This window comes from Pyrus communis, chromosome 11, assembly GCF_041283825.1.
Source record: "Pyrus communis isolate YQ-2024b chromosome 11, ASM4128382v1, whole genome shotgun sequence".
NCBI classification, from domain to species: domain Eukaryota; kingdom Viridiplantae; phylum Streptophyta; class Magnoliopsida; order Rosales; family Rosaceae; genus Pyrus; species Pyrus communis.
In genome coordinates this window covers 23,374,061-23,400,641 of record NC_142575.1, presented here as the reverse complement: position 1 = coordinate 23,400,641, position 26,581 = coordinate 23,374,061, and the positions used below count along the sequence as shown (strand labels likewise).

Sequence of the window (26,581 nt, the reverse complement as noted above, 5' to 3'; positions counted from 1 at the left end):
TGCACCCAAATTAAAATGCTTTATATGGGTATGGTTAATCTCACATTAATGCACCAAGGCTGCATCATTCAAGTGGAGCCCTTACTCGGTGAAATGAACCCACATGAACACAAAATTATACCTCAATTCAAATTAGAAATCTGTGAAAAAAGTGCATAGAAATCCACAAAAATCCATGAAAGAAGCTCATACAAATACATAGAAATCTAAAATAAAAATCCATATAAATCTACCAAAATTCATATAGGATTATAGAGTCTCTTAAAGTCCTTTGAAATCTATCACTTAAAAAAAAATCTATTAAAATCCTCTAAAATCCAAATTGACTACACCCCAAGGGTCTATTAAAATCCTTTAAAATCTATCACTTAATCCTTATGAAATTTAAAACAATTATTAATTAGCCAAATTGCAAGAAAAATATGTAAGAAGAAAGATTTTGTTTTCTTTAATACATTGATATTTTTACACTAAGGGAAGAGGGAGTTCGGCTAAGCCACACAATGGGCAACCTAATTTGGTATCAAATTTGTCATCCACGAGATTCGAACCTAAGACCTCTCACTTCCAAGTGAAGAGAAATACTACCAGACCATAGTACTGAATGACATGTAAGGAAACAAAATTAAAAAAAAAATAAGAATAAAAGGAGAGTATAGGTGTATTCGCAAGTAAAGAGAGTGTAGAATTTTGCTCACATGGGTTGCTACTTTTTTGTGGGACCTACTGTTTTTTTGGGGCTAGATGTAGCCCAATTTTATGCTACCCAATAAAGGAAGTTGCTAGCCCCAGTGGTGGATCTAGCCCAATTTTCCAGCTCATTGAGGATGAAATTTCTCATAAAGCTTGAAATATAGTAGCCTCATGGAGGATAAAGCCCTCTATGGAGAAATGTTTGCCTAAACATAGTTTTGGCACGCCCAGTGGGACCACATTAGTCTTGTATGCCAAGATGAAGAAGGAAGGAGAAAACCTTCCCACAGAGTACAAGCTACCCTAGTCTCTACCAAAATCAAACATGGCAGACTGCCCAGAGAACGTTCCCTCCTTACAAAGACCAGTTGTTTTGAGAAGCTTGACCTCATCTGGGAAGTCGGGGGAATGGTAACAAATGAGGACTTGCAAGCCACCATGGTGTAAGTGTTAAGGAGTATGGAGAAGATTTCCCTGGAAACCAGGGGAGAAGTAAGCAGACTCTGTTCTTTAACAGGAAGTTTGCAAAGAAGACTAGATCTGGAGTATTCTACTCCAAAAAATGGTTATGAGAGGGGAGCGAGCCCCGAAGAAGAACCAGTTATTCCATCATTTCCTTTGCTTGAGGAGAAGAATGGCAGAGATAAAAACAAGGAAGAATCTGGCACTAGTGGATCAGTGTTGGAGGAAATCCTAGAAACGGAGTTGCCCGACCCCTCATTATTTCCACTTAATAGTAGAGGGTAGGGCAAGCAAGAAAGAACGAAGTATAGGATGCCCCAGCTAATCGGGGAATCCAGTGGAAAAGGCAGGCCTACCAAGGCAGACAAGCCTCTTCCTTATAAGCTCCCACCATTGGCCAGTAAGGAAGGGGATGCCAAGTGGAGGAAGCCCGAGCCAAGAAAAGAGACTTTCTCAGGCAATGATCGTAGCCCGAAATGGGAACCTCCTCATACTCTTCTTAATAATACAGCTCACCAACAGCTCAATAATGAGTTAGCTGAGTTAAGGACGATAGTGGCCCGAAATGCTTAGCCACAAGCTTGCCCACTATTTAGTATCACTTATCAGAAGCCTTATCCTGAGTACGTTGACGAGCAGAACCCTTTTCCAATCAACTTCAAGATGCCCGCATTCCCAACATTTAGCGGAGAAGATGGCAATTTGTCTTCCAGAGATCACATTTTCAAGTTCTCTAATCACTGCGTGGCATTTGAAGACAATCCCAACTACAAGTTGAGATTGTTTGGGAACTCCTTGGTGGGCTTAGCATCTCAGTGGTATTCTTTGTTGCCCCCTAATTCTATTGCCAACTGGGGGCAAATGGAGATGGCCTTCCATAAGCAGTTTTACAGGGCCGAGGCCGAGATGTCCATCAATGACCTTGTGGAGGTGAAGCAGTACGAGCATGAGTCTACAGAAAACTTCATGATGAGGTTCAGGAGGACGAGGATGAGGTGCCAGTTCTCTATAAAACTAAACCAATATGTGGAAACTATTTATGAAACTAGACTATACACTATTTATGAAATTGGAGTAAGAACTAGACAATATGTATGAAACATGACCAAGAACTAGGCACTATTTATGAAAATGGACCAGTAACTAGACATTATTTATGAGACCGAACCAAGAAAAAGACACAATTTATGAAACTGTACCACCTTACATTATTTATCTAACTAGACCCAATAACTAGACATTATTTATAAAACATGACCAAGAATTAGACATTATTTATGAAAGTGGACAAAAAACTAGGCACTATTTATGAAATTGAAACAATAAATAGTATAGTACCGTTCAGTTTCATAAATAGTGCAGTTTCATAAATAGTGTTCAGTTTCATAAATAGTGTTGTTTTATAAACAGTGTTCGTGATGGACGCACGGGTTTAGTTTTTTATTTTTATTTTTATTTTTTATTAAAATTGTGTCATTTTCATTAAAATTTAAGTTCTTTGGTCATTTTTATTAAAATTTAAGGATTTTTCATTAATATTTAATTCTTTTTCATTAAATGAAATTATAGCATGATTTTTTTTTGTTAAAATAAACTTATCCCAAGCCTTTTTCATGAAAGTTCCCTAAAAATGATTCTAGACTATTGTGGAAAGACACATGTCTCTCTCTCCTACTACAACAAAAAATATCGTCCGTATGCTATTATTTTAATTTCTATATTGGTATGAGAACTTTTTTATTTTTTATTTTTTGTAAATAAATGATATTATCTACGCTAAGAAGAAGGGAGTGAACTTAACCTCATAATGGACTAGCAATAATATGGTTCAAATTCACCTTTAGCGATAATCGAACCTAAGATCTTTCACTTACAATTAATAACGAATATCATTAGACCGTAGTAATAAATAACATTAGTATGAGAACTTACGGGATTGGAAAAGAGCAATGCACGTTAAATATACCCATAACGGCAAATATTAATACTTTACGTCTCAGAACAGGATAACGTTTGAATATGGAAATAATTAAAAGGTATGACGCGCATCCCTTCATTATAAGGCCTCTAAGAAGCCTTAACCCAGTAAAAGTCCGGCTAAGGAAAAAGAGGCCACACGCCAATTATTTGCATGTATTAACTGGTAAAAGGGGAAGAAGAAACTTAAACACCGAAGCACTATACAAACTACTTGCACTTCTTTGGTACTCTTCCAACAGCAGAGCCGAACATAATGAATTTTATTCCATAAATTCAGTACTGTGAGCCTGGGGGAATGCTTATGAAAGTCCCGATGGCTCCATGGTCCTGCATATTACAATTATCATGTCAGTAATTAATAATTATGCTGGAGTGGAGTTTGATGTGAGAGAGAAGAGGAAGAAGGAATATCATTGAGAGACAGAGGAAGTGACAAGACCTTGATATCAACCACTCGGCTGAATAATTTCATCTTCTTCTACGAATTGACGGATGAGGTCTGAATTTTCAAAGAAGGAGGTCCAGCACTGGGTCATTGCTTGCTTTAGTTCCTCCACTTCGTGCTTGTACAAGAGACAAATACCGGTATCCTCGACATGCAAGCCTGGGCAACGATGATAAATTCTGGCCTCTACATATGTTATGTCCTTGAATTCCGCCAGGAAATTGCGGGGTATGTAAGTCAGCCAAATAAATCCGCGGAGATGCAACCACTTGAATTTCTCTTTAGTTGTGGAACAAATGGGAATAGGGTTCAAGCAATACTTCTCAGTACTTAAGTGACACATAAGTTCGACAGTCATTTCTGAACCCAGTTTTTCAAGGGTAGCAGTTGGAAGCTCATGGACTGAAAAAGCAGCACATATCACAAGTCCCCTCCAATTATCATCATCATACAGACTCTGAGGTAGTTCCATTCCGATCTTGGATGACTTACTAGTCTGATTTTTAAACCATTCTAGAATTTGCTTCTGAGGGAAACAAAAGTTGTATGGTGCGGAAGGATCGAAAAGCTTCAAAACAGATATTGTATGTCCTTTGAGACTGAGAATGGCCTCCTCCCAAATTTGAAGCAACTCCACAATACTTTTTTTCCACGCAGCTATATTACAGCTTCCATGGGGTTGATTCTCAGCCATGATGTATAACCGTCTATCTAATGATTCTGAATATCTTTCCGCATCATGTTGTTGGATGGAATCCCTATTTTCCAAAAGATAGCGTTTGGAATGGACAAGTAGATGGTCACGTGGTTCCACAAGGACTTGCTTTTGTTTGAGATAGCACCTGTAGTAGTCCAATCTTGAATTGCAATCTTGTTCATGTACTTGTTCTTCAGGACCAGCGTTTAGAAGCAGATCTTGCCAGAACAATTTAGAAACTTCCCAGAAATCTCTGCATTATTATTCCACATAAAATTTGTTAGATCGAAAGAATTAACTTTGCAGTGCATGATAACAAATTGTCAGCGTATGAAATTAAGTTGGGGCTTTTATATTTAAACGTCACTCCTATCTGCATTCACCCATCACTTTTCTTTATTTAAACTTTTTAAATGCTTAAGCCTTCCTGTGCTCACTTGCCTAAAGTCACATACAGACTTCTTGTGCACCTCCTTGACACTTCAAAAAGTAAATACAGGAAGAAAAAAAAAAAGAGAAATGATAAACACACCATTTTTAGCATCTTACAAACCCTTGTTTAATCCATGTCATTGATTTTATTTGATTTATTCAATTCGATATAGTTAAAAATAAAGCGGAGTATGTGAGAAACAAAAAAATGTGTGTAAATATCACTTCCTAAAAAATATTGCCCTTTCTTCACACATCTCTCTCCTACCCAATCCCTTTTCACTCTCATCTTCTCCCCAGTCTCCAAGTTCCATCCCCCAGCTTTTTTTTGAGAACACAATCTCGGACTGCAGTTCACATGACACACTTCACTAAAACTCCCGAGGAATTCTAAAATCTCAAAAGAACGATAAAAAAAAAACCTCACAAACATGGTGCATGACATGGATCTAGCAGAACCCCCAAACTCACACTCATGTCTGCAGAATACAATCGAAACTCAAATCAGCCCCTACCGTTTCCTTTCATGCGTTTTAGGAACCAAACTCATACCCATGGAACTATATTAATATTGTGCAACATGGACAAACGCGCAGAATGATATGAGGAGGAAAAGGTCATTTTACCTCTCTCTCTCTCTCTCTCTTTCTCTGTGGGTGTGGATGTGAAAGTAATAGAATAGGAGCAATTTTGGGAGAAAGGGTGAAAATTTGAATTAAATTGCGGGGTGAACTAGATAAGAGTGGTGTGTAAATAAAAAACAATTCTGAAGAATATAACCTGGATTGAAGTAGTGCATCAGGTTGAACTGTTAAAGCTTCAGGAAGTGGACTTTCCACCATGTTTTCAACATATGTTCGTGCCTGCGCATAAAGTAGATGGAGTGGTTCCTTGAATGTACATTCAGTTGCTAATGCTTTGATTAACTCTTCCAAGTCTTGCTCATATACCAGACGGCTCCCACACACTTCAACTTCCACGTCTGGGCTACTGGTCCTAAACAAAGCGCACACACCTTGACATTGATTCAACTCATGTTGTGAAAAACACGCACGTGGGATGTGCAATACAACTAGTTGCTTTCGTCCACGCCAACTGTGTATTTTGATACATCTATGGATTATACGACTTTCATGGGAACACAAATCAACATGGAGCAGTGGAGTACGGAGAGCATTGTGGTAATCAGACGAAGACCAGGTAAGGACAGCATATAGTTCCAATCCTACCCATCTCTTGTCACCATATAAGTCTTGAGGAAGGTGACAAAGTGCTACGTCTCCAGCATAGTGATGGAAGAACCAGCGTGAAATTATAGGATAACGAAATATAAAATGAAAATTCTTGTCGCGTCCATTGCATCCCTACACAGTACATATATAATTAAACTGTTTAATGAGAGAGAGAGAGAGAGAGAGAGAGAGAGGGAAAGAGAGAGAGAGAGAGACCTCATACAGTGCTGTAAGCAACAGCTCTAACTCCTCATTTGACTGCTCGTTGTTGGAGTAAGTAGTACTGTGGCTACTGCTGCCTTGATTCAGAGCTGAAGTTGATCCTAGCTCCCGTACATTGCAGTCAAGTACTGTCACCTCACCAGAGTTTTTCAGCTTCATTGCCTGATCCAATATTCCCTTGCAATGTTGGCCAAAATTCATATCCAGATGTCCATTAGCAGATTCTGATAAATTGTGCGCAAACGTTGCAGCATCTTTTTGGTATATTAGTTGTACTATGAACCCTTTTACTTTCAAATCAGGTCTATTCGTTGAAACTGAAGCTGTAAGTAGATTACTTTCTGTATTCAATTGCCCTGCAACTCGCCCGCCTCGTGGCTCATAGCAACAAAGTCCATACGACCCCTTTATGAAGTTACTGAACGTTTGAAGGACTAGGGGATTTTTAAGACAACCTTCCGGGGTGCTAAAATGGCAAAAAGTGTCTTCCATTTCCCAACTGTTTAAATCTTCCTTTGCGAGAAGTTCAAAAACAACAAACAGGGCAAACCCTATCCACGTGCTATCAGATAGTTGGATAGTTACAGAATGCCGACTTGAATGTTCACCACACCAGTCGGGAATTATAGCACTGTGAGGATAACACAATTGAAATGACTCTTCATTTTTTATTCGCTCCTGAAAATTTGAAAAAGAAAAATCAGACAAAATAAAGACCTCAGCGTGGCTATATGATATAAAAGTGCGAGGAAGCTTGCTAGATTGAAAGACCAATGTGGTTAGTGAGTACCTCAATGTACTTGGGAAAGTGTGTTTCAGCATGGTCTTCTAGAATTGGAAGTCGAAAATGGTTCGCCCAATAGTCTTCGTTCTCTTCATTCTCACAAGGGTTTCCACAATCTATATGACAGAAACCGTTATCAGCCCGTATTGTCAAATGACTTGAATAATATTTCAACATTGGGCACTCACGAGCATCTACGTTTGATAGTTTGGATGGAAGAGTTTTTGGTAACGACTCTAGATTGCTGCACCTAAACAAGGAAAGTTGTTTAAGCTCAGGAAGTTGGGAGATTCGTGTAGGTAAGCTCACAAAATTGTTTTCTCTCAAATCCAAATACAGCAATGACGACAAGCAGTCAATATCATCAGGGATGGCTCCTTCCTCAAGACCACATTGACCTAGATTTAATCTATACAATGAGGTCAAACCTGAGAAAGAGTTAGGCAACTGCAAACCCATTTGCTCATCTTTACATCTATTTAAACATAATAGTTTAAGCTTATTCAGACGTGAAATGGAGGAGGGAACTTTTCTTATGCCGCTGTCACATGCATCAAGCTCCTCCAAATTTTGCAAGTTCCCTATGTTCTCAGGCAGTTCAACATGCGAGCAGCCAGACAAATTCAGATCTTTCAGAGATGTCAAACTACCAAGGATGCTTGAACGACTCAAATGAAGGTTCTTGCAGCCTTTCAGATTCAACAAAATAAGACCTCTCAACTTCTCGAATGTTACTGGCAGCTCTCTTATAGCTGCTGTTCCATCTAAATAAATTCGTGACAACTTTTCCATACTTCCCATAATCTCTGGGAACTCAGTGAGTTTTGAACAGCCCGAAAGAATAAGAGTTCTGAGAGATCCAAAGCTAATAGAGGGAAGGCTCTCTAGACTTTCACAACCCTTTAAATTCAATGAACGAAGGTGTTGGAGGCTCCCAATTGTTGGGTGAAGCTCTAATAATTTCACACAGCCTTCAAGCACCAGCTCCTCCAGATTTGGGACCATACTGAAGTCCAGAGTCTTTGTCAAGCTTTGAGAGTTGGAAAGATCGATTTGCACCAAATTTTCCATCAGCGGAAGCTGTTATGAGATATTAGTAAAGGAAAAAAAACCATTTTAGCCTGAACATCTCTCCACTAATTCTGCGCATAATTTCACTGTCAGAAAAAGTAGGTATAGTTAAGAGTGCCTTACCCTTTCATTCCATAGCTGCTTAATGCGGCTGTTAGGCATCTTGAGTTCAACGAGCTGATGTGGTCCAAAACTCGGTGGCAGAGATTCTAACGGATATTCATGCCATTCCAAAAGCCGTAACTTCTTAGAGAAATATTCAGGGCATTCCGAAAAGTTTGCATTACAAATCTTCAACAATCTTAGGTTGTACATTTTTGAGAATGGGTCAGCATCCAACTTTATTTGTCTCGTCTCAGGCAAGCATAGGAACATGCCTTCAACAAGATTTGTTCCCTATGCCAAAAAGATAAGGTTCAAAAGTTAGATATCTAAGCAACCTGGTAAGACAAAAAATTAACAAACTCTTATAAACACCTATAAAGGTATGTTGGGTCAATTATATAACCCCTTAATTGAATAATTAACTCACAAACTAGCATTAATACTTACAGTATTTTCTGTGAGCACTTCATTGTGCCACGACTCTCTGTCTTTGTAAGCCTTGTTAGCAACCCACAACCTGCTACGTTTTCCCGGCTCATTAGGAAATTCTTTGACAACAATTTGTCGACCCGTTTGTAGTATTAAATCATGCATCCACAGTTTATTGTGCTCAATTGTAATTAGAGACTTATCAACGAGGTCAAGTATACCTTTGTCAGGATAGAAGCCACAACTTTCTAGTATCTTTTTAACACGAACTTCATCCTCTCCATTGAAGAAGCACGCAATGTCTAAAAAGATTTCCCTTTGTGTGTTCTCTAGTCCACGACAACTTATTTCAAGCACACTATCAATGCCTTTTTCAGGATACTCTTTAAGTTTTTCCAACACTTCTGCCCAATCTTTTTCCTCATTCAAGTATGAACCTAGCACTTGAAGAGCCAATGGGAGGCCACTGGCATACTCGACAAATTTGTCGGACAGGTCTTTATAATGATCATCTGGAGCATGACTTTTCTTAAAGGCTTTCCGACAGAAGAGCTGAAAAGCTTCTCCAGGAGTCAGTTTCTCAACCTCGTATATTTTATCATCATTTACTTGACACTTCTTTAACGTCGTCTTGTCTCTGGTTGTTACAATGACTCGACTTCCTGGACCCAACCAAGAACAATCTGCTAAAGCTTTGATCTGTTCAAAATCATCAACATCGTCCAGGACGATGAGCACCTTATGGAAACGGAGTCTTGCACTTAACAGCTTTTTCCCTTTACTGATGTCTTGTATGTGATCATCTTGATTGCTGTCCGGCAGAGTCTTATAAAGATAATTTTGCAAGTACACTAGACCTCGGCCATGTTTTCCGCATTCCTCTCTTACACGGTCAAGAAAGCATCTGTGTTTAAATTCCTCATTCCTCTCTAACACGATCTTTTCAAAAGCTTGTCGTGCCAGAGTTGTCTTTCCTATGCCCCCAACTCCCCATATCCCTATTGTGCGAACATCATCATTGGATAATGGCGCTGGATCAAAGCACAACTGCATCACTTTCTTTAGCCGAGAATCTACTCCGATCAAATCCTTGTTTGCACGTAACGGTTTCAACGGATCTAAAATCTTTTGAGCAATGTCCTGAATAATTTCTGACTCATAAGACCTGCAAAAAATAGTAAAGCATTTTTAGTACGAAGTCCCCATTAGCCATCAATACAAAAATGGAAACGGGATAATGCGTGATGAGTCCAAAAGAACAAGTTTTTTCTATCTACACCCTGCAATCATCCAAGTTCACCCCACAATTTTTTATTTTTTTATTTTCTCCAATTTCACTCCTAAAGAAAACAACAACGGCCCCTACGAGCCTCACCGTCGTCCTCTCTCTGTGTGTCTTCTCTCTCGCAATACAAAATTAGAAAATCACACCAACAAAAAATTAAGAAAAAAGGACCTTTAGTTAAAATTCATTTGTAAGTTCTTTAGATTATGTTTAGGTGAGGGACTTTTAAATTTCAAGACATTTAGGCAAAATAAAGAAAAATAGATCACAAAAAAGTTAGATATGAGGAATTAGAAAAATGCTTCTCATGTATGTGGTGGAGATTTGTAAATGATGCATTCCAAAGTAGTCCTTAGCAAATTCCTCGCCTATTGTAATGTTATGCATTTCTCATGGTATGTTTGGGGCGAGGAACTTCCATATTCCTAGGGATTTAGGCATAATTAATGAAAAAATGAATCACATAAGGTTTGACAGAAGTGATTAGAAATGCAGCACATGAGCATTACAAACATACACTGATATGCAACCACTCGACTGCATAATTTCATCTTCTTCTACGAATTGACGGATGAGGTCTGAATTGTCAAAGAAGGAGGTCCAGCACTGGGTCATTGATTGCTTTAGCTCCTCCACTTCGTGCTTGTATAAGAGACGAATACCGGTATCCTCGACAGTCAAGCCTGGGCAAGTATGATAAATTCTGGCTAGTACAAGTGTTATGTCCTTGAATTCTGCCAGGAAAATTCGGGGTATGTAAGTCAGCCAGATAAATCCACGGAGATGCAACCACTTGAATTTCTCTTTAGTTGTGGAACAAATGGGAATAGGGTTCAAGCAATACTCCTCAGTACTTAAGTGACACATAAATTCGACAGTCATTTCTGAACCCCGTTTTTCAAGGGTAGCAGTTGGAAGCTCATGGACTGAAAAAGCAGCGCATATCACAAGTCCCCTCCAATTATCATCATCATACAGACTCTGAGGTAGTTCCATTCCGATCTTGGATGACTTACTAGTCTGATTTTTAAACCATTCTAGAATTTGCTTCTGAGGGAAACAAAAGTTGTACGGTGCGGAAGGATCGAAAAGCTTCAAAACAGATATTGTATGTCCTTTGAGACTGAGAATGGCCTCCTCCCAAATTTGAAGCAACACCACAATACTTTTTTTCCACGCAGCTATATTACAGCTTCCATAGAGTTGATTCTCAGCCATGATGTATAACCGTCTATCCAATGATTCTGAATATCTTTCCGCATCATGTTGTTGGATGGAATCCCTATTTTCCAAAAGATAGCGTTTGGAATGGACAAGTAGATGGTCAAGTGGTTCCACAAGGACTTGCTCTTGTTCAAGATAGCACATGTAGTAGTCCAATCTTGAAGTGAAATCTTGTTCATCTACTTGTTCTTCAGGACCTGAGTTCAGAAGCAGATCTTGCCAGAACAATTTAGAAACTTCCCAGATCTCTCTGCATTAATATTCCACAGAAATATTTGTTAGATTGAAAATTAACTTTGTTAGATTGAAAATATTCCACAGGGCCTTTATATTTAAACATCACTCGTATCTGCGTTCACCCATCACTTTTCTTTATTAAAACCTTTTAACTCACAGACTTCTTGTGCAAACAGTTAAAATTGTGGTATTTAATCCTACAATCCTCATTGAGGCTTCAAAAAGTAAATACAGAAAAGAAAAAAAATGAGAAATAACAAACACACCATTTTTAGCCTCTTACAAATCTGAAAAGAACAAAACAAAAAACAAAAAAAACTCATAAACATGATGCATGATCACATGGAGCTAGCAGAACCCCCAAACTCATTCTCATGTTTTGGATTTGTAAGAGGCTAAAACTGGTGTGTTTATTATTTCATGAGTATGAGTTTTTAGCCTCTTACAAACTTTGGGGTGAACTAAGATAAGAGTGGTGTTTAAATAAATAAAAAATTCTAACCTGAATTGAGGTACTGGTGCTTCACGTTGAACCGTTAAAGCTTCACGAAGTGGACTTTCCACCATGTTTTCAACATATGTTCGTGCCTGCACATAAAGTAGGTCGAGTGGTCCCTTGAATGTGCATTCAGTTGCTAATGCTTTGATTAACTCTTTCAAGTCTTGCTCATATACCAGACGGCTCCCGCACACTTCGACTTCCACGTCTGGGGTACTGGTTCTACACAAAGCGCCAACACCTTGACATTGATCCAACTCGTCTTGTGAAAAACACGCACGTGGGATGTGCAAAACAACTAGTTGCTTTTGTCCAAGCCAACTGTGTGTTTTGATGCACCTATGCATTATACGACTTTCAGGGGAACACAAATCAACATGGAGCCGCGCAGAATGGGGACGGTTGTTGTAATCAGATGAAGACCAGGTAAGGACAACATATAGTTCGAATCCTACCCATCTCTTGTCATCATATAAGTGTTGAGGAAGGCGATAAAGTGCTACGCCTCCGGTATAGTGATGGATGAACCAGCGTGAAATTATAGGATGAGAAAAAATAAAATGAAAATTCTTCTCGCGTCCATTGCATCCCTACACAGTACATATATAATTAAACTTTTAGTGAGAGAGGGAGCGGGAGAGGGAGAGGGAAAGGGAGAGGGGAGAGAGAGAGAGAAAGAGAGACCTCATACAGTGCTGAAAGCAACAGCTCTAACTCCCCATTTGACTGCTCGATGTTAGAGTAAGTAGTACTCTGGCTACTGCTGCCTTGATTTGAAGTTGAAGTTGATCCTAGCTCTTGTAGATTAGAGCCAATTACTGTCACCTCACCAGAGTTTTTCAGTTCCCTTGCCCGATCCAATATTCTCTTACAATGTCGACCAAAATTCAAATTCAGATGTCCATTAGCAGATTCTGATAAATTGTGAGCAAACGCTGCAGCATCTTTTTGGTATATTAATTGTAATGCGCACCCTTTTACTTTCAGATCAGGTCTATTCGTTGAAACTGAAGCTTTAAGTAGCGTACTTTCCTTATTCAATTGCCCTGCAAATTGCCCACCTCGTGGCTCATAGCAACAAAGTCCATACGACCCCTTTCTGAAATTAAACTTTTCAAGGACTAGAGGATCTTTAAGTCGACCTTCCGGGGTGCTAAAATGGCAAAAAGTGTCTTCCATTTCCCGACTGTTATCAAAATCTTCCTTCACGAGAAGTTCAAAAACAACAAACAGGGCAAACCCTATCCACGTGCTATCAGATAGTTGGACAGTTACAGAATGCCGACTTGAATGTTCACCACACCAGTCGGGAATTATAGCACTGTGAGGAAAACGAAATTGAAATGGCTCTTCATTTTTTATTCGCTCCTGCAAATTTGAAAAAGAAAAATTAGACGAAATTAAGACGTCAGTGAGGCTATATGATATAGAAGTGTGAGGAAGCTTGGTAGTTTGAAAGACCAATGTGGTGAATGAGTACCTCTATGTATTTAGGAAGGTGTGTTTCAGCATGGTCTTCTGGAATTGGAAGTGGAAAATGGTTCGCCCAATAGTCTTCGTTCTCCTCATTCTCGCAAGGGTTTCCACAATCTACGTGACAGAAACCGCCATCAGCCCGTATTGTCAAATTACTTGAATAATTTTTCAACATTGGGCACTCATGAGCTTCTACGTCTGTTAGTTTGGATGGAAGAGTCTTTGGTAACGACTCTAGATTTCTGCACCTAGCCAAGGCAAGTTGTTTAAGCTCAGGAAGTTGAGAGATGCCTGCCGGTAAGCTCACAAAATTGTTTTCTCTCAATTCCAAATACAGCAATGACGATAAGCAGTGAATATCATCAGGGATGGCTCCTTCCTCAAGACCGCATTGACTTAGATTTAATCTATACAATGAGGTCAAACCTGAGAAAGAGTTAGGCAACTGCAAACCCATTTGCTCATCTTTACATCTATTTAAACATAATAGTTTAAGCTTATTCAGACGTGAAATGGAGGAGGGAACTTTTCTTATGCCGCTGTCACAGGCATCAAGCTCCTCCAAATGTTGCAAGTTCCCTATGTTTTCAGGCAGTTCAACATGCGAGCAGCCAGACATATTGAGATCTTTCAGAGATGTCAAACTACCAAGGATGCTTGAACGACTCAAATGAAGGTTCTTGCAGCCTTTCAGATTTAACAAAATAAGACCTCTCAACTTCTCGAATGTTACCGGCAGCTCTCTTATAGATGTTCCATCTAAATAAAGTCGTGACAACTTTTTCATACTTCCCACAATCTCTGGGAACTCAGTGAGTTTTGAACAGCCCGAAAGAATAAGAGTTTTGAGAGATCCCAAGCTGATAGGGGGAAGGCTCTCTAGACTTTCACAACCCTTTAAATTCAATGAACGAAGGTGTTGGAGGTTCCCAATTGTCGGGTGAAGCTCTAATAATTTCACACAGCCTTCAAGGATCAGCTCCTCTAGATTTGGGACCATACTGAAGTCCAGAGTCTTTGTCAAGCTTTGAGAGTTGGAAAGATCGATTTGCACCAAATTTTCCATCAGCGGAAGCTGTTATGAGATATTAGGAAAGGAAAAAAAAAAAATATTTTAGCCTGAACATCTTCCTCCACTAATTCTGCGCATAATTTCACTGCCAGAAAAAATAGGTATAGTAAAGAGTGTCTTACCCTTTCATTCCATAGCTGCTTAATGCGGCTGTTTGGCATCTTCAGTTCAACGAGCTGATGCGGTCCAAAACTCGATGGCAGGGATTCTGACGGATAGTCATGCCATTCCAAAAGCCGTAACTTCTTAGAGAAATATTCAGGGCATTCAGAAAAGTTTGCATTACAAATCTTCAACAATCTTAGGTTGTACAATTTTGAGAATGGGTCAGCATCCAACTTTATTTCTCTCGTCTCAGGCAAGCATAGGAACATGCCTTCAACAAGATTTGTTCCCTATGCCAAAAAGATAAGGTTCAAAAGTTAGATATATAAGCAATCTGGTAAGACAGAAAATTAACAAATTCTTATAAACACCTATAAAGGTATGTTGGGTCAATTATATAACCCCTTAATTGAATAATTAACTCACAAACTAGTATTAATACTTACAGTATTTTCTGTGAGTACTTCATTATGCCACGACTCTGTGTCTTTGTAAGCCTTGTTATTAACCCACAACCTACTACGTTTTCCCGGCTCTTTAGGAAATTCTTTGACAACAATTTGTCGACCCGTTTGTTGTAGTAAATCATGCATCCACAGTTTATTGTGCTCAATTGTAATTAGAGACTTATCAACGAGGTCAAGTATACCATTGTTAGGATAAAAGCCACAGCTTTCTAGTATCTTTTTAACACGAACTTCATCCTCTCCATTGAAGAAGCACGCAATGTCTAAAAAGATTTCCCTTTGTGTGTTCTCTAATCCACGACAACTTATTTCAAGCACACCATCAATGCCTTTTTCAGGATACTCTTTAAGTTTATCCAACACTTCTGCCCAATCTTTTTCCTCATTCAAGCATGAACCTAGCACTTGAAGAGCCAATGGGAGGCCACTGGCATACTCGACAAATTTGTCGGACAGGTCTTTATAATGATCATCTGGAGCATAACTTTTCTTAAAGGCTTTCCGACAGAAGAGCTGAAAAGCTTCTCCAGGAGTCAGTTTCTCAACCTCGTATATTTTATCATCATTTACTTGACACTTCTTTAACGTCGTCTTGTCTCTGGTTGTTACAATGACTCGACTTCCTGGACCCAACCAAGAACAATCTGCTAAAGCTTTGATCTGTTCAAAATCATCAACATCGTCCAGGACGATGAGCACCTTATGGAAACGGAGTCTTGCACTTAACAGCTTTTCCCCTTTACTGATGTCTTGTGTCTGATCATCTTGATTGCTGTCCGGCAGAGTCTTATAAAGATAATTTTGCAAGTACACTAGACCTCGGCCGTGTTTTCCGCATTCCTCTCTTACACGGTCAAGAAAGCATCTGTGTTTAAATTCCTCATTCCTCTCTAACACGATCTTTTCAAAAGCTTGTCGTGCCAGAGTTGTCTTTCCTATGCCCCCAACTCCCCATATCCCTATTGTGCGAACATCATCATTGGATAGTGGCGCTGGATCAAAGCACAACTGCATCACTTTCTTTAGCCGAGAATCTATTCCAATCAAATCCTTGTTTGCACGTAACGGTTTCAGCAGATCTAAAATCTTTTGAGCTATCTCCTGAATAATTTCTGACTCATAAGACCTACAAAAAATAATAAAGCATTTTTAGTAAGAAGTCCCCATCAGCCATCAATACAAAAATAGAAAAGGGATAATGTGTGATGAGTCCGAAAGAATAGTTTTTTTTCTATCTAGACCCTGCAATTATCCAAGTTCACCCCACAATTTTTTATCTTTTTATTTTCTGAAATCCAATTTCACTCTTAAAGAAACCAACAACGTCCCCTACAAAGGTAGATATGAGGAATTAGAAAATGCATCTCATGGGCATTACAAAGGTATGTGGTAGAGATTTGTAAATGATGCCTTCCAAGTAGTCATTTGCAAATTCCTCACATTTTGTAATGTTATGCATTTCTCATGGTGTGTTTGGGGTGAGGAACTTCCAAATTCCAAGGGATTTAGGCATAAGTAATGAAAAAGTGAATCACATAAAGTTTGATTGAAGTGATTATAAACGCAGCACGTGAGCATTACAAACATATGCTAACATACCAACATAAACCCACTTGCATATCATCCGACCTAACTAAAGGAACAAATACATAAACGGATAATATACCTATAAATAAGATGTTAAAAACAAATAATGGTGAGAAAAAAAAATAGTGTGAATCTATCTAACCAATCATATCAAGATAGTTTGCTTATGAAAAAGAATAGTTTACTATCTGATAAGTGAAATCATATCAGGATAGTTTGCTTATGAAGTGAAATTTCTTTTTGATTCTGATGCAGGTTTATTTAGCTTGGCAAAAGCTGCACGGAATAACACGATGCTCACTACATCATAGGACCATTGATATGTGGGAGTTTCATGGTACCCAAACTCTCTTCTGTTATTCCATGTTGCAACATTATGTTATGATCTGATTAGTTCGTGATTTGAGTGTTGGTACAAAATATTTGTGTCAAGTTTTCGAAAGTTCAACTATATGTATCATAATTATCAGCTTAAATATCATCTGCAATTTATCTATAACTCAGTGACCACTATACATTATTTGGTATGATATAACAGTTGATAATGAATCCCACATTGATGGGAGGAGAGACCTTGCATGGACTTATAAGTTGGGTTACTTCTCATATTGCCAATTCGTTTTATGGTGGAACCTCAACTTCCTTCATGATATCAGAGTAGGTTGTCTCACTTGTGAAGCCAAACGGCCACACGCGCTCCACGTCACCCTATTGTGTTGGCAACGTGTTAGGCTTGAAAACTCATCACACATGAGGAGGCGGATTAAGAATGAATCTCACAATGATGGGAAGAGAGACATTGCATGGGCTTATAAGTTAGTGGAGCTATTCCCCATATTGCTAATTGGTTTTATGGTGGAACCTCAACTTTCTTCAACAACTTTGCTTGATAAATTGGCTACACTGTGTGGGAGTTCAAGACAGAGTATATGAAGTGCCAGTATAGTGGGAATGGGAAACCAAATTAGATAGGGGTGGGAATTGGAGATCAGGAAGTATCAAACAGTGAACGTTTTGGTTATCTTGGATCTATCTTGCAAATAACGAAAAATTAGATGGATATCTCAATCAAAGAATACAAGCTAGTGGATGAAGTGGAATAATGCATGGGGTGTGTTGTGCGTATGCCACTATAGCTGAAGGAAAATTTTTATAAGATGGCAATAAGGCCAACGATACTTTATGGAACAGAATGTTGGGTGGTCAAAAAGCAGCATGTGCAAAAAATGAGTGTAGCAGAGATGAGAATGCTTCTTTGGATGTGTGAGCACACGAGAAAGGATAAGATTAAGAATGAGGATATCCGAGGAAAAGTATGAGTGGTCGCAATTGAAGATAAAATGAGAGCAAATGCGTTAAGATGATTTGAATGCATGAGCCAAAGACCTACAGATGCTCCAGTTAGAAGATGCGACTATGAGACGAAGGCATAGGGAAAAAGGGGTAGAGGAAGACATAGGAAGGCTTTGAAAGAGACTATAAGAAAAGATATGGAGTAGTTGAAGCAAACGAAAGAATTGGTACAAAACCGAGCCCAATGATGTTTTAGAATTTATTCGGCTAAACTCTAAGGGCCAGTTTGGAATAATCAGTTGTAAAGTAAAGCAGATCGAGCATTTGGTTAATTGTATTTTAAAAGTGTTGAGTATGAAAAGTAGTGTAAAAAGTATTTTGGTAAATTTTAATGTAAAATGTTGTAATTGTATACAATGACAAAATGGACATGGTACGTAGTAGGAGTATGGATGAGGACAACAGTGGCTAGGACAATGGTGGTTGCAGTGGTGGTGATGGCAGCAGTAATGGTGGAGGTATGGTGGTGGTGCTAATAGTGGGATGTGGTGATTGGGGTGCAAAGGTAACAATGGTGGTAAAGGCAATGGTGATAGTTGTGGTTGTGGTGGTAGTGATGGCAGTTGCGGTTTTGGTGGTGGTGGTAGCTATGGCGGCAATAGCTGTAATGACAATGGTGACTATGGTGTATACAAATGATATGTTTTCTATATTCAATCTGTTGTAATAACAGTTAGATGTTTTATATACATCTTACACACACACACATGCAATAAACTAAAGACACATGCTTGCTGCCCATGCTGCTGTCAGGAATATTGCAGCCACGTGCCCATGCTGCAACACATCAGAGCACATGAGGTCTGCTGTCCAGGTTGTATCCCAATTGTGCAGATTCCTTATTGTGCAGTTGGTGGAGCAGCAGTTGATGGAGCAGATTCGGCAGTTGGTGGAGCAGCAGTTGATGGAGCAGATTCCTTAACACGCCCCCGCAAGACGGTGGCACCATCGGAGACACCGATCTTGGAACGAAGGAGATGGAAACGTGGACGTGGCAAGGATTTGGTTAGAGCGTCTGCAAGTTGATCAGTAGTGGAGACATGAGAGACTTGAAGAAGACCACGAGTGACACGATCCCGTACAAACTGAAAATCAATATCGATATGCTTCATACGGGAATGGAGAACCGGATTAGCACAATAGAACATGGCTCTAATGTTATCACAAGAAACAGCCGGTGTTGTGGGGAGAGAAATGCCAAGTTCACGCAGTAAGGACTGAATCCATATGAGTTCAGCAGTGGTGGCAACAATGGCCCGATATTCGGCTTCGGTAGAGGAGCGAGAGACAGACCGCTGCTTTCGGGAGCTCCAAGAGATGAGATTGCCACCAAGATAGACAACATAGCCAGTCGTAGATTTGCGATCATCACGATCACCAGCCCAGTCAGCATCGGAAAAGGCATAGAGACGATGAGAGGGGCGACGACAAAGATGAAGGCCAAAGGAAAGGGTACCCTTCAGGTAGCGGAGAAGACGCTTGAGTGCCTGCCAGTGAGTCTCGGAAGGAGAATGCATGAATTGAGAGAGCTTATTGACTGTGAAGGAGATGTCAGGGCGTGTAAGACTGAGGTATTGAAGTCCACCAACAAGACGACGGTAGGGAGTGGGATCCGTTGGGGCGGAGCCATCATGGAGCATGAGTGAGTGAGTGGTGGAGAGAGGCATACTGACAGCCTTTGCACCATCCATCTTGGCATTGACAAGAAGATCATGAATGTACTTGTGCTGAGAGAGAAATAGGCCAGTGGTTGTGGGAAGGACTTCAACACCAAGAAAGTAATGTAAGGAGCCCAGGTCCTTGACGGAGAACCGAGTTGCCAACAGGTGAATGAACTTTGCTACAAGTGAGGAATCGTTTCCTGTAATAAGAAGATCATCAACATAAACCAAAAAATAAATTACAGCAGTCCCTTTATTCAAGAGAAAGAGTGAGGCATCAGAGATGGCATTGACAAAGCCATGGGAGAGCAGAAATGAGTGTAATTCCTTGTACCATGCCCTGGGAGCCTGTTTGATGCCATAGAGGGCTTTCCTCAATTTACACACATGAGATGGATGATTGGAGTCAACAAAACCAGGTGGTTGGACCATATAGACATTTTCACGGAGTGTGCCATGAAGGAAAGTATTGTTGACGTCCAACTGACGAATTGGCCCCTTATGAGTCACGGCAAGATGCAAAACAATGCGTATGGTAGTAGGTTTGATCACCGGACTGAAAGTATCTGAAAAATCAATACCAGGACGTTGGTGAAAACCCTTGGCAACTAAGCGTGCCTTGTACCTGTCAATATTGCCATCAGGATGCCGTTTGATACGAAACACCCACTTACAACCAATAAGATTTTGAGAGGGAAGGGAAGGAACGAGCTCCCATGTACCATTGCGAATTAACGCATTGAACTCATTGGACATTGCTTGTCGCCAAAGGGGATCCTTGACAGCCTGAGAGACACATGTCGGTTCAACTGAGGAGAGAATGGGATGTTTAGTAGCAGTCATAGCATACCGAGGATTGGGTTTGTGGATACCGACTTTGGCACGGGTGATCATGGAATGATTGGGGAGCACAGGAGGTACGGGGGGGTTGGGGGAGGTTGGGTTAGAGGATGGAAAGGTGACAACAGTCTTATGAGGGTTTCTAGTGTATGTACGAACGGAGTTGTTGGGGGGAGGTGGCTGGACGTGATCAGTTTGGGTTGGAGAATGTGGTGGGGTGAATATAGGTGCGGTAGAGGTAGGGACCAATGCTTGGCGATTGGGTGATGGTAAGAGAGAAGGGATAGCAGCAGCAATAGGGATCAGGGGCAGCGGATGGTGACGGTTCTGAGACAGGGGCAGATTCTGATGATGATGATGATGTGACGTGTGGTGGCAGCGAAGAAGAAACAACCGACTCAACAGGCATGGTGGGTAAGTGGACAGGAACATGAGTAACTGGAGAAAGAGAAGAGACCCAAGTGTGAGAGTTATCAACCGTGACATGGGGAGTGGAGGAAGGGAGGTTAGCAAGAGGAAAAGTGGACTCATCGAATTGAACATGCCGAGAGATAAAAATTTTGTGGGAAGAAAGATCAAGACACTGAAACGCACTTTGATTAGATGAGTAACCAAGGAAGAGGCATGGGCGGGAACGAGGGAGTAATTTATTGGAATTGTAAGGACGTAACCAAGGAAAACACAAGCACCCAAATGTACGAAGACGGGAGTAGTTGGGTTGTTCATCAAATAGTTGAGTGAATGGGGAGAGATTATTAAGAATCGGAGTGGGCATACGGTTGATAAGATAGGTAGCTGTTTTAAAGGCATAAGACCAATAGGTGAGAGGTAAAGAAGCTTGATGAAGAAGTGTGAGACCAGTTTCAACAATATGACGATGTCGTCGTTCGGCGACTCCATTGTGTTGAGGAGTGTGAGGTGGTGTAAGAAGATGGGTGATGCCATTGGATGAGAGAAAATGTTGGAGTTTGATAAATTCGCCCCCACCATCAGTGTATAACCTAGTGATTTTTCTTTTGAAGTAATTTTCAAAGTGCTTTGAAGGTGACAAAAGTGGAAAACACATCAGATTTCTTTTTGAGAAGGTAGAGCCATATATATTTTATAAAATGATCAACAAAGATAACATAGTAAGAAAAACCATCAATTGAAGAGTATGGAGCAGGGCCCCAAACATCACTATAAACGAGGTCTAATGCACCATGACTGGTGAGAGACGAAGTTCCAAACGGGAGACGATGGCTTTTATTACAGAGACATGAATGACAAACAGACTTGAACAACTTGGAAGACACATTAATGGAAGACATACGAAGGACTTGTTGGAGAGTTTGATGGCTGGGGTGACCAAGACGACGATGCCAGAGGTTGGGAGAGACCACCACACCCACCATAGCTTGTGGTTGATGAAATGATTTAGGAGACCACTCGTACACATCATCCTTATTCGGGCCTCGAAGAAGAACCGCCCCCGTGCTCAGATCCTTGACATGAAAGAAATCAAGAAAAAGTTCAATAGAGGTATTATTTTGTTTATTAAATTTAGAGATAGAAATAATGTCTTTTTTCATAGAAGGAACACATAGAACGTTTGATAAGCTGAAAGATTGGGAGGATGAGGAGGGTAAAGTGGTTGAACCGACATGTGTGATACCCAAACCTGAACCATTACCAATAATTATTTCATCAGGACCATCATATATGGATGCACCAGAGAGAGTGTTGACATTAGAGGTAACATGGTGAGAGGCACCAGAATCAAGCAACCATGTTGGAGAAGAGGTGGACCGGCCATGGGTGGTAGGATTGGCCACTAGCGTACTGGAAGGTCCAGATTGGAGTTGAGGGCAGCGTTTGGCACTATGACCTTGAGTGCCACACCATTGACAGAAACCACGATAACCTGTGTTGTTCATGTTGGTAGAGCGGCGACCATTGTCGGTGAAGGATTGTTGGATGGACTTGTAGGAACCACGAGAATTGGTGGCAGTGGAAGATGTGTGGGGGTGCTCAAAGGAACTACGAGAAGGATTGCGAGAGAGAAAGGACCCACGGTTGGAGTTGGAGTTGTGAGAGCGGAAGCCACGATTTGAGGTGTGGAAGCGAGATGTCTGAGTGACATTGGCAATGATCACTGGGGGTAGAACAGTGGTATCATCACGCTTGAGAGCGGCTTCATGTTCAACCAGTTTGTCATGCAGGTTTTCAAAAGAGATTGAGGTGTCGCAGGAGCGAACTACCGCAGCAATTTCCTTGAAGTCCGAGCCAACACCATTAAGAATGTAGAGGAGGAGATCATCATCAGAGAGGGGGACATCAATGATGGCAAGCTCGTCTGCAATAATGCGGACTTCTTGTAGATACTCAGAGACAGGCTTGTTTTCACGACGCAGGAAAGTAAGGCGTTCTTTGAGACCAAGAACGCGGGCACGGGCTTTGCTAGCAAAGAGATGAAGAAGCTTGTCCCAAGCTTCCTTGGATGTCTTGGCAGAGGCAATAAGGGAGATGACCTGCGGGGAGACGGAAGCAAGAATCGCATGAAGGAGGAGTTGATCTTGCCGAATCCAAAAGGTGCGAAGCACGGTTTGAGTGGTTGATGGGCAGAGATGAGAACCATCCACATAACCCATGAGATCGTAGCCGTAAAGAAGGGCGTTGAACTGAGCACGCCAGGATGGGTAATTAGTGGGTGTGAGTTTCACAGGTAATTGGGCTGTAGCGTTTATGGTGATCAAGGTGGGAGTAGTGGAGTTAAGGTCTGGTAGAGGGTTGGTTGTAGAGGCGTCAGTGGCCATGGATGAAGACAGGGAAGAGATGGATCAGAAAAAAAAAATTGCTCGTTGGAGTTTTTGGGCTCGTGATACCATATACAAATGATATGTTTTCTATATTCAATCTGTTGTAATAACAGTTAGATAGGTGGGAGTAGTGGAGTTAAGGTCTGGTAGAGGGTTGGTTGTAGAGGCGTCAGTGGCCATGGATGAAGACAGGGAAGAGATGGATCAGAAAAAAAAAATTGCTCGTTGGAGTTTTTGGGCTCGTGATACCATATACAAATGATATGTTTTCTATATTCAATCTGTTGTAATAACAGTTAGATGTTTTATATACATCTTACACACACACACATGCAATAAACTAAAGACACATGCTTGCTGCCCATGCTGCTGTCAGGAATATTGCAGCCACGTGCCCATGCTGCAACACATCAGAGCACATGAGGTCTGCTGTCCAGGTTGTATCCCAATTGTGCAGTTGGTGGAGCAGCAGTTGATGGAGCAGATTCCTTATTGTGCAGTTGGTGGAGCAGCAGTTGATGGAGCAGATTCGGCAGTTGGTGGAGCAGCAGTTGATGGAGCAGATTCCTTAACATGGTGAAGGTTATGGTTATGTCGATGGTGGTGGCAACAATTGTGGTGGTAGGTGGTAGCGGTCACTTTACTCTCTAAGGCTTCGTTTGGCAACTCAGACTGTACTGATTATTTCAGTCGAATCGAATAAATAGTCGTCGGATAATAATTTGGTGTTGTATCGGATTAATTTGTCTATCAGATAACACGTCAGACTATAATTGTGCTTGATAAATTGGCTACACTTATGTGGAAGGATGAAAGTATTTTATACTTATTACTTATGTGAGTTTGCCATTTTAAATAGGCTTAAATGTCAAAATGGTCCCTGTGTGATAGCAATATGGCCAATTTAGTCCCCTTGTTTTCGATTTGGCTAATTTAGTCATCGTGTTTGTGTCTACTAGCCAATTAAGAACATTTCATTCAATCTCTTTTTAAAAATTCGTAAGAAAAATTATATAAGATATAATTACCTTTTCTATGTACAGAAAAATACAAATCAATGATAAATAACACATATAAGAGATAAAACTTCCAATCTAAAAAATGATTAAGGTTGCGACATAGAGAAGAGAGGGGGTAAAGTTAGGGAGGAGGTCGGGGAGTTGGGAGGAGAATAATTTTTATTTCCATTTTTAATTTTATTTCATTTTTTAAATATTTTAAATGAAAAAAGTTTAAAATAATTTATAAATTCCTTTATAGAAATTAGATGAAAATATCTGTAATTGGCTAACGGAGATGAACACAAGGACCAAATTGGTCAAATTGAAAACATATGGACTAAATTGACCCAATGACTACAAGGGACCATTTTAGCATTTAAGCCTTTCAAAAAATAAACAGAGTTATATTTTCTTTGACGGAAAATAGAGTTACATTTAAATTAGGAAGATATATTAGGACTTTTATTTGGAAACGACATATTGGAATAACCAACACAGAGAGGTTATAACCCACTCTCTCCATATTGGCCCACAATTACTCTTTGATAGGAGGATTATTATATATAAGATCAATTGGTTTATTTCATCATGGCTTGTTTTCTGATCTGAATGCTTGACCGATCGATTGCCTGGGCACTTTGGAATACAGAAGGAGAAGATCAGTTGGTGTATTTCATCATGGCTTCATATAAAAAGTTTTTCCTTATCACTTACAAATCTGGAAATCTATATAGTAAAGTTTATGGAATGTGATACAAGCATTTAACTTGTTATTTCAAAATTAAATGTCTAACATAATTCACGGCATATATTGTTATCAAAACAGTTCAGATATACGATTACTTCATTGAGAAGAGAAGTGCGTACCTTTCTTTCTGAATATGCCATCCGGAGATATTCGACACATGCTTTAAAGCTTCCCTCCACCTTTCCACCTTCCCGATTTCGTTCTTGAAATCTTCTTCATGCTTAGCAAGGGCCTTGCCAAAATTTCCTGTTCTTTGCTTTCTTACCTCAGATGGATCAACGTAATAGAAAACTGGAAAAATTTGAAGCCCCTTGTCTTCATTGCACTTTACGATATGCGCAAGCTCATCTAAACACCACGTTGAAGAAGCAAAGTCATCTGAAAGAATGACGACTGCCAACTTCGATTCCTCAATTGCCTTCAAGAGTTCTGGTTTAATGGTCTTTCCCCTCTCAAGTTTATCGTCATCCCGAAATGTATTGATTCCTTTCCTTTTCAAAGCAGTGTACAAATATTTCGTAAACCCATCGCGGGTGTCCTCGCCCCTAAAACTCAGGAAGACCTCATGTACGTATTCAGGGGTTGGAGGAGATGAATGCGCCTTTTGGGTTCCCATGCAATCTGCTAGAACTTCCCCATGCTCCATTGGTGTTTGGGTTGAAGGAGACGAAGAATATCCACAAGGCTAAGAAGAAGAGAAGGAAGAAGAAAGAGGATAAATAAGATATAAAATTATGAACGCGCTGGAAGACAGTGGAGTAAATTAAGTAACTTACTGGCTAGCTAGGTCGATAGTGATACGAATATTAATTTGTATAATTAAGAGAAGAGAGGTTTTGCTGAACTATCTTTCTTTTCTTCTTTAGGAGAGTTTGCTGGACTACGGCAGTTCTCTTAGTATTACTGCGAAACGACGCTTAAATTAGTTCCTGTATATCATGTGAGAATACTAAATAGGTGAAGCTTTCAAAATACCATAAAATACCTCTCCCAATTCAGAATTCTTTGAATAAGTCAGTTTAATTGAAAAAAAAAAAGAAAAAAGAAAAAAAAACCACGTTCAAAGTAGTTGATGTCGCTGTAAAAAATAAAATAACAAAAATCAACACCATTGACTTCATCTTTTCCTTAATTATTTTAAATAATTTGTAAATTAATTTATTTAAATAAAGAATAAAATAATCAACATAAGATAAAGACAAACAAACAAGAGTCAATCGGTAGAGGTGCAAAGACACAGTTGATAACAAAATATATATATATATATATATATATATATATATATATATATATATGCGCTTTTTACGAACGATAAAGTTAATTGGTTAATAGTTAACTGTTAGGAGAACAAAATAAGTGACAATTGAACTCATACCATAGTGCACATGCATAATTCCTTTATGTCACTTGCAATAAAGCTCAATCTGCAGAATTTGTAAATAGTTAAATATACAAAAATACAAAAATATGCCCTGCTCTAATTAATAAGAACTAGCAATTGTACAACGTTATGCACGTGCTTATACAATTTTAAAAATAAAATTTACAAAGATAGAATATAAAATGTCGATAAAATCTTTTGGTGACGACCTTCAAACTATTGTTTTGTCATTGAAAAGGATGTTCATGTATTTTGCCACTGTTTTTGGATAACTATTTTGTCACTAAAAGTTTAT

The 26,581-nt window shown here is 39.7% G+C and overlaps 1 protein-coding gene across 2 annotated transcripts; it reads right to left on the bottom strand.

Moving 5' to 3' along the window:
• Window positions 1–3,355: 3,355 nt before the first annotated feature.
• LOC148693114 (TMV resistance protein N-like) lies at window positions 3,356–26,314 on the bottom strand. 2 transcript variants are annotated; one of them, XM_088679784.1, is made up of 10 exons: window positions 26,281–26,314; window positions 25,682–25,808; window positions 25,025–25,590; window positions 14,897–16,043; window positions 14,468–14,740; window positions 13,278–14,348; window positions 12,482–13,165; window positions 11,801–12,387; window positions 10,365–11,311; window positions 3,356–3,502 (listed from the first exon to the last, which is right to left on the bottom strand). In XM_088679784.1, exons 3-10 carry the CDS (start codon window positions 25,549–25,551, stop codon window positions 3,498–3,500), a joined length of 5,241 nt encoding a protein of 1,746 aa, XP_088535910.1. In that variant the 5' UTR covers window positions 25,552–25,590; window positions 25,682–25,808; window positions 26,281–26,314; the 3' UTR covers window positions 3,356–3,497. The 2 variants fall into 2 exon arrangements, with proteins under 2 accessions (XP_088535910.1, XP_088535911.1); XM_088679785.1 differs by lacking the exons at window positions 10,365–11,311; window positions 11,801–12,387; window positions 12,482–13,165; ... (3 more) ...; window positions 25,682–25,808; window positions 26,281–26,314 and adding exons at window positions 3,575–4,530; window positions 5,490–6,073; window positions 6,158–6,841; ... (1 more) ...; window positions 8,142–8,414; window positions 8,571–9,717 and having other exon boundaries at window positions 3,356–3,462; window positions 25,025–25,610.
• Window positions 26,315–26,581: the final 267 nt, after the last annotated feature.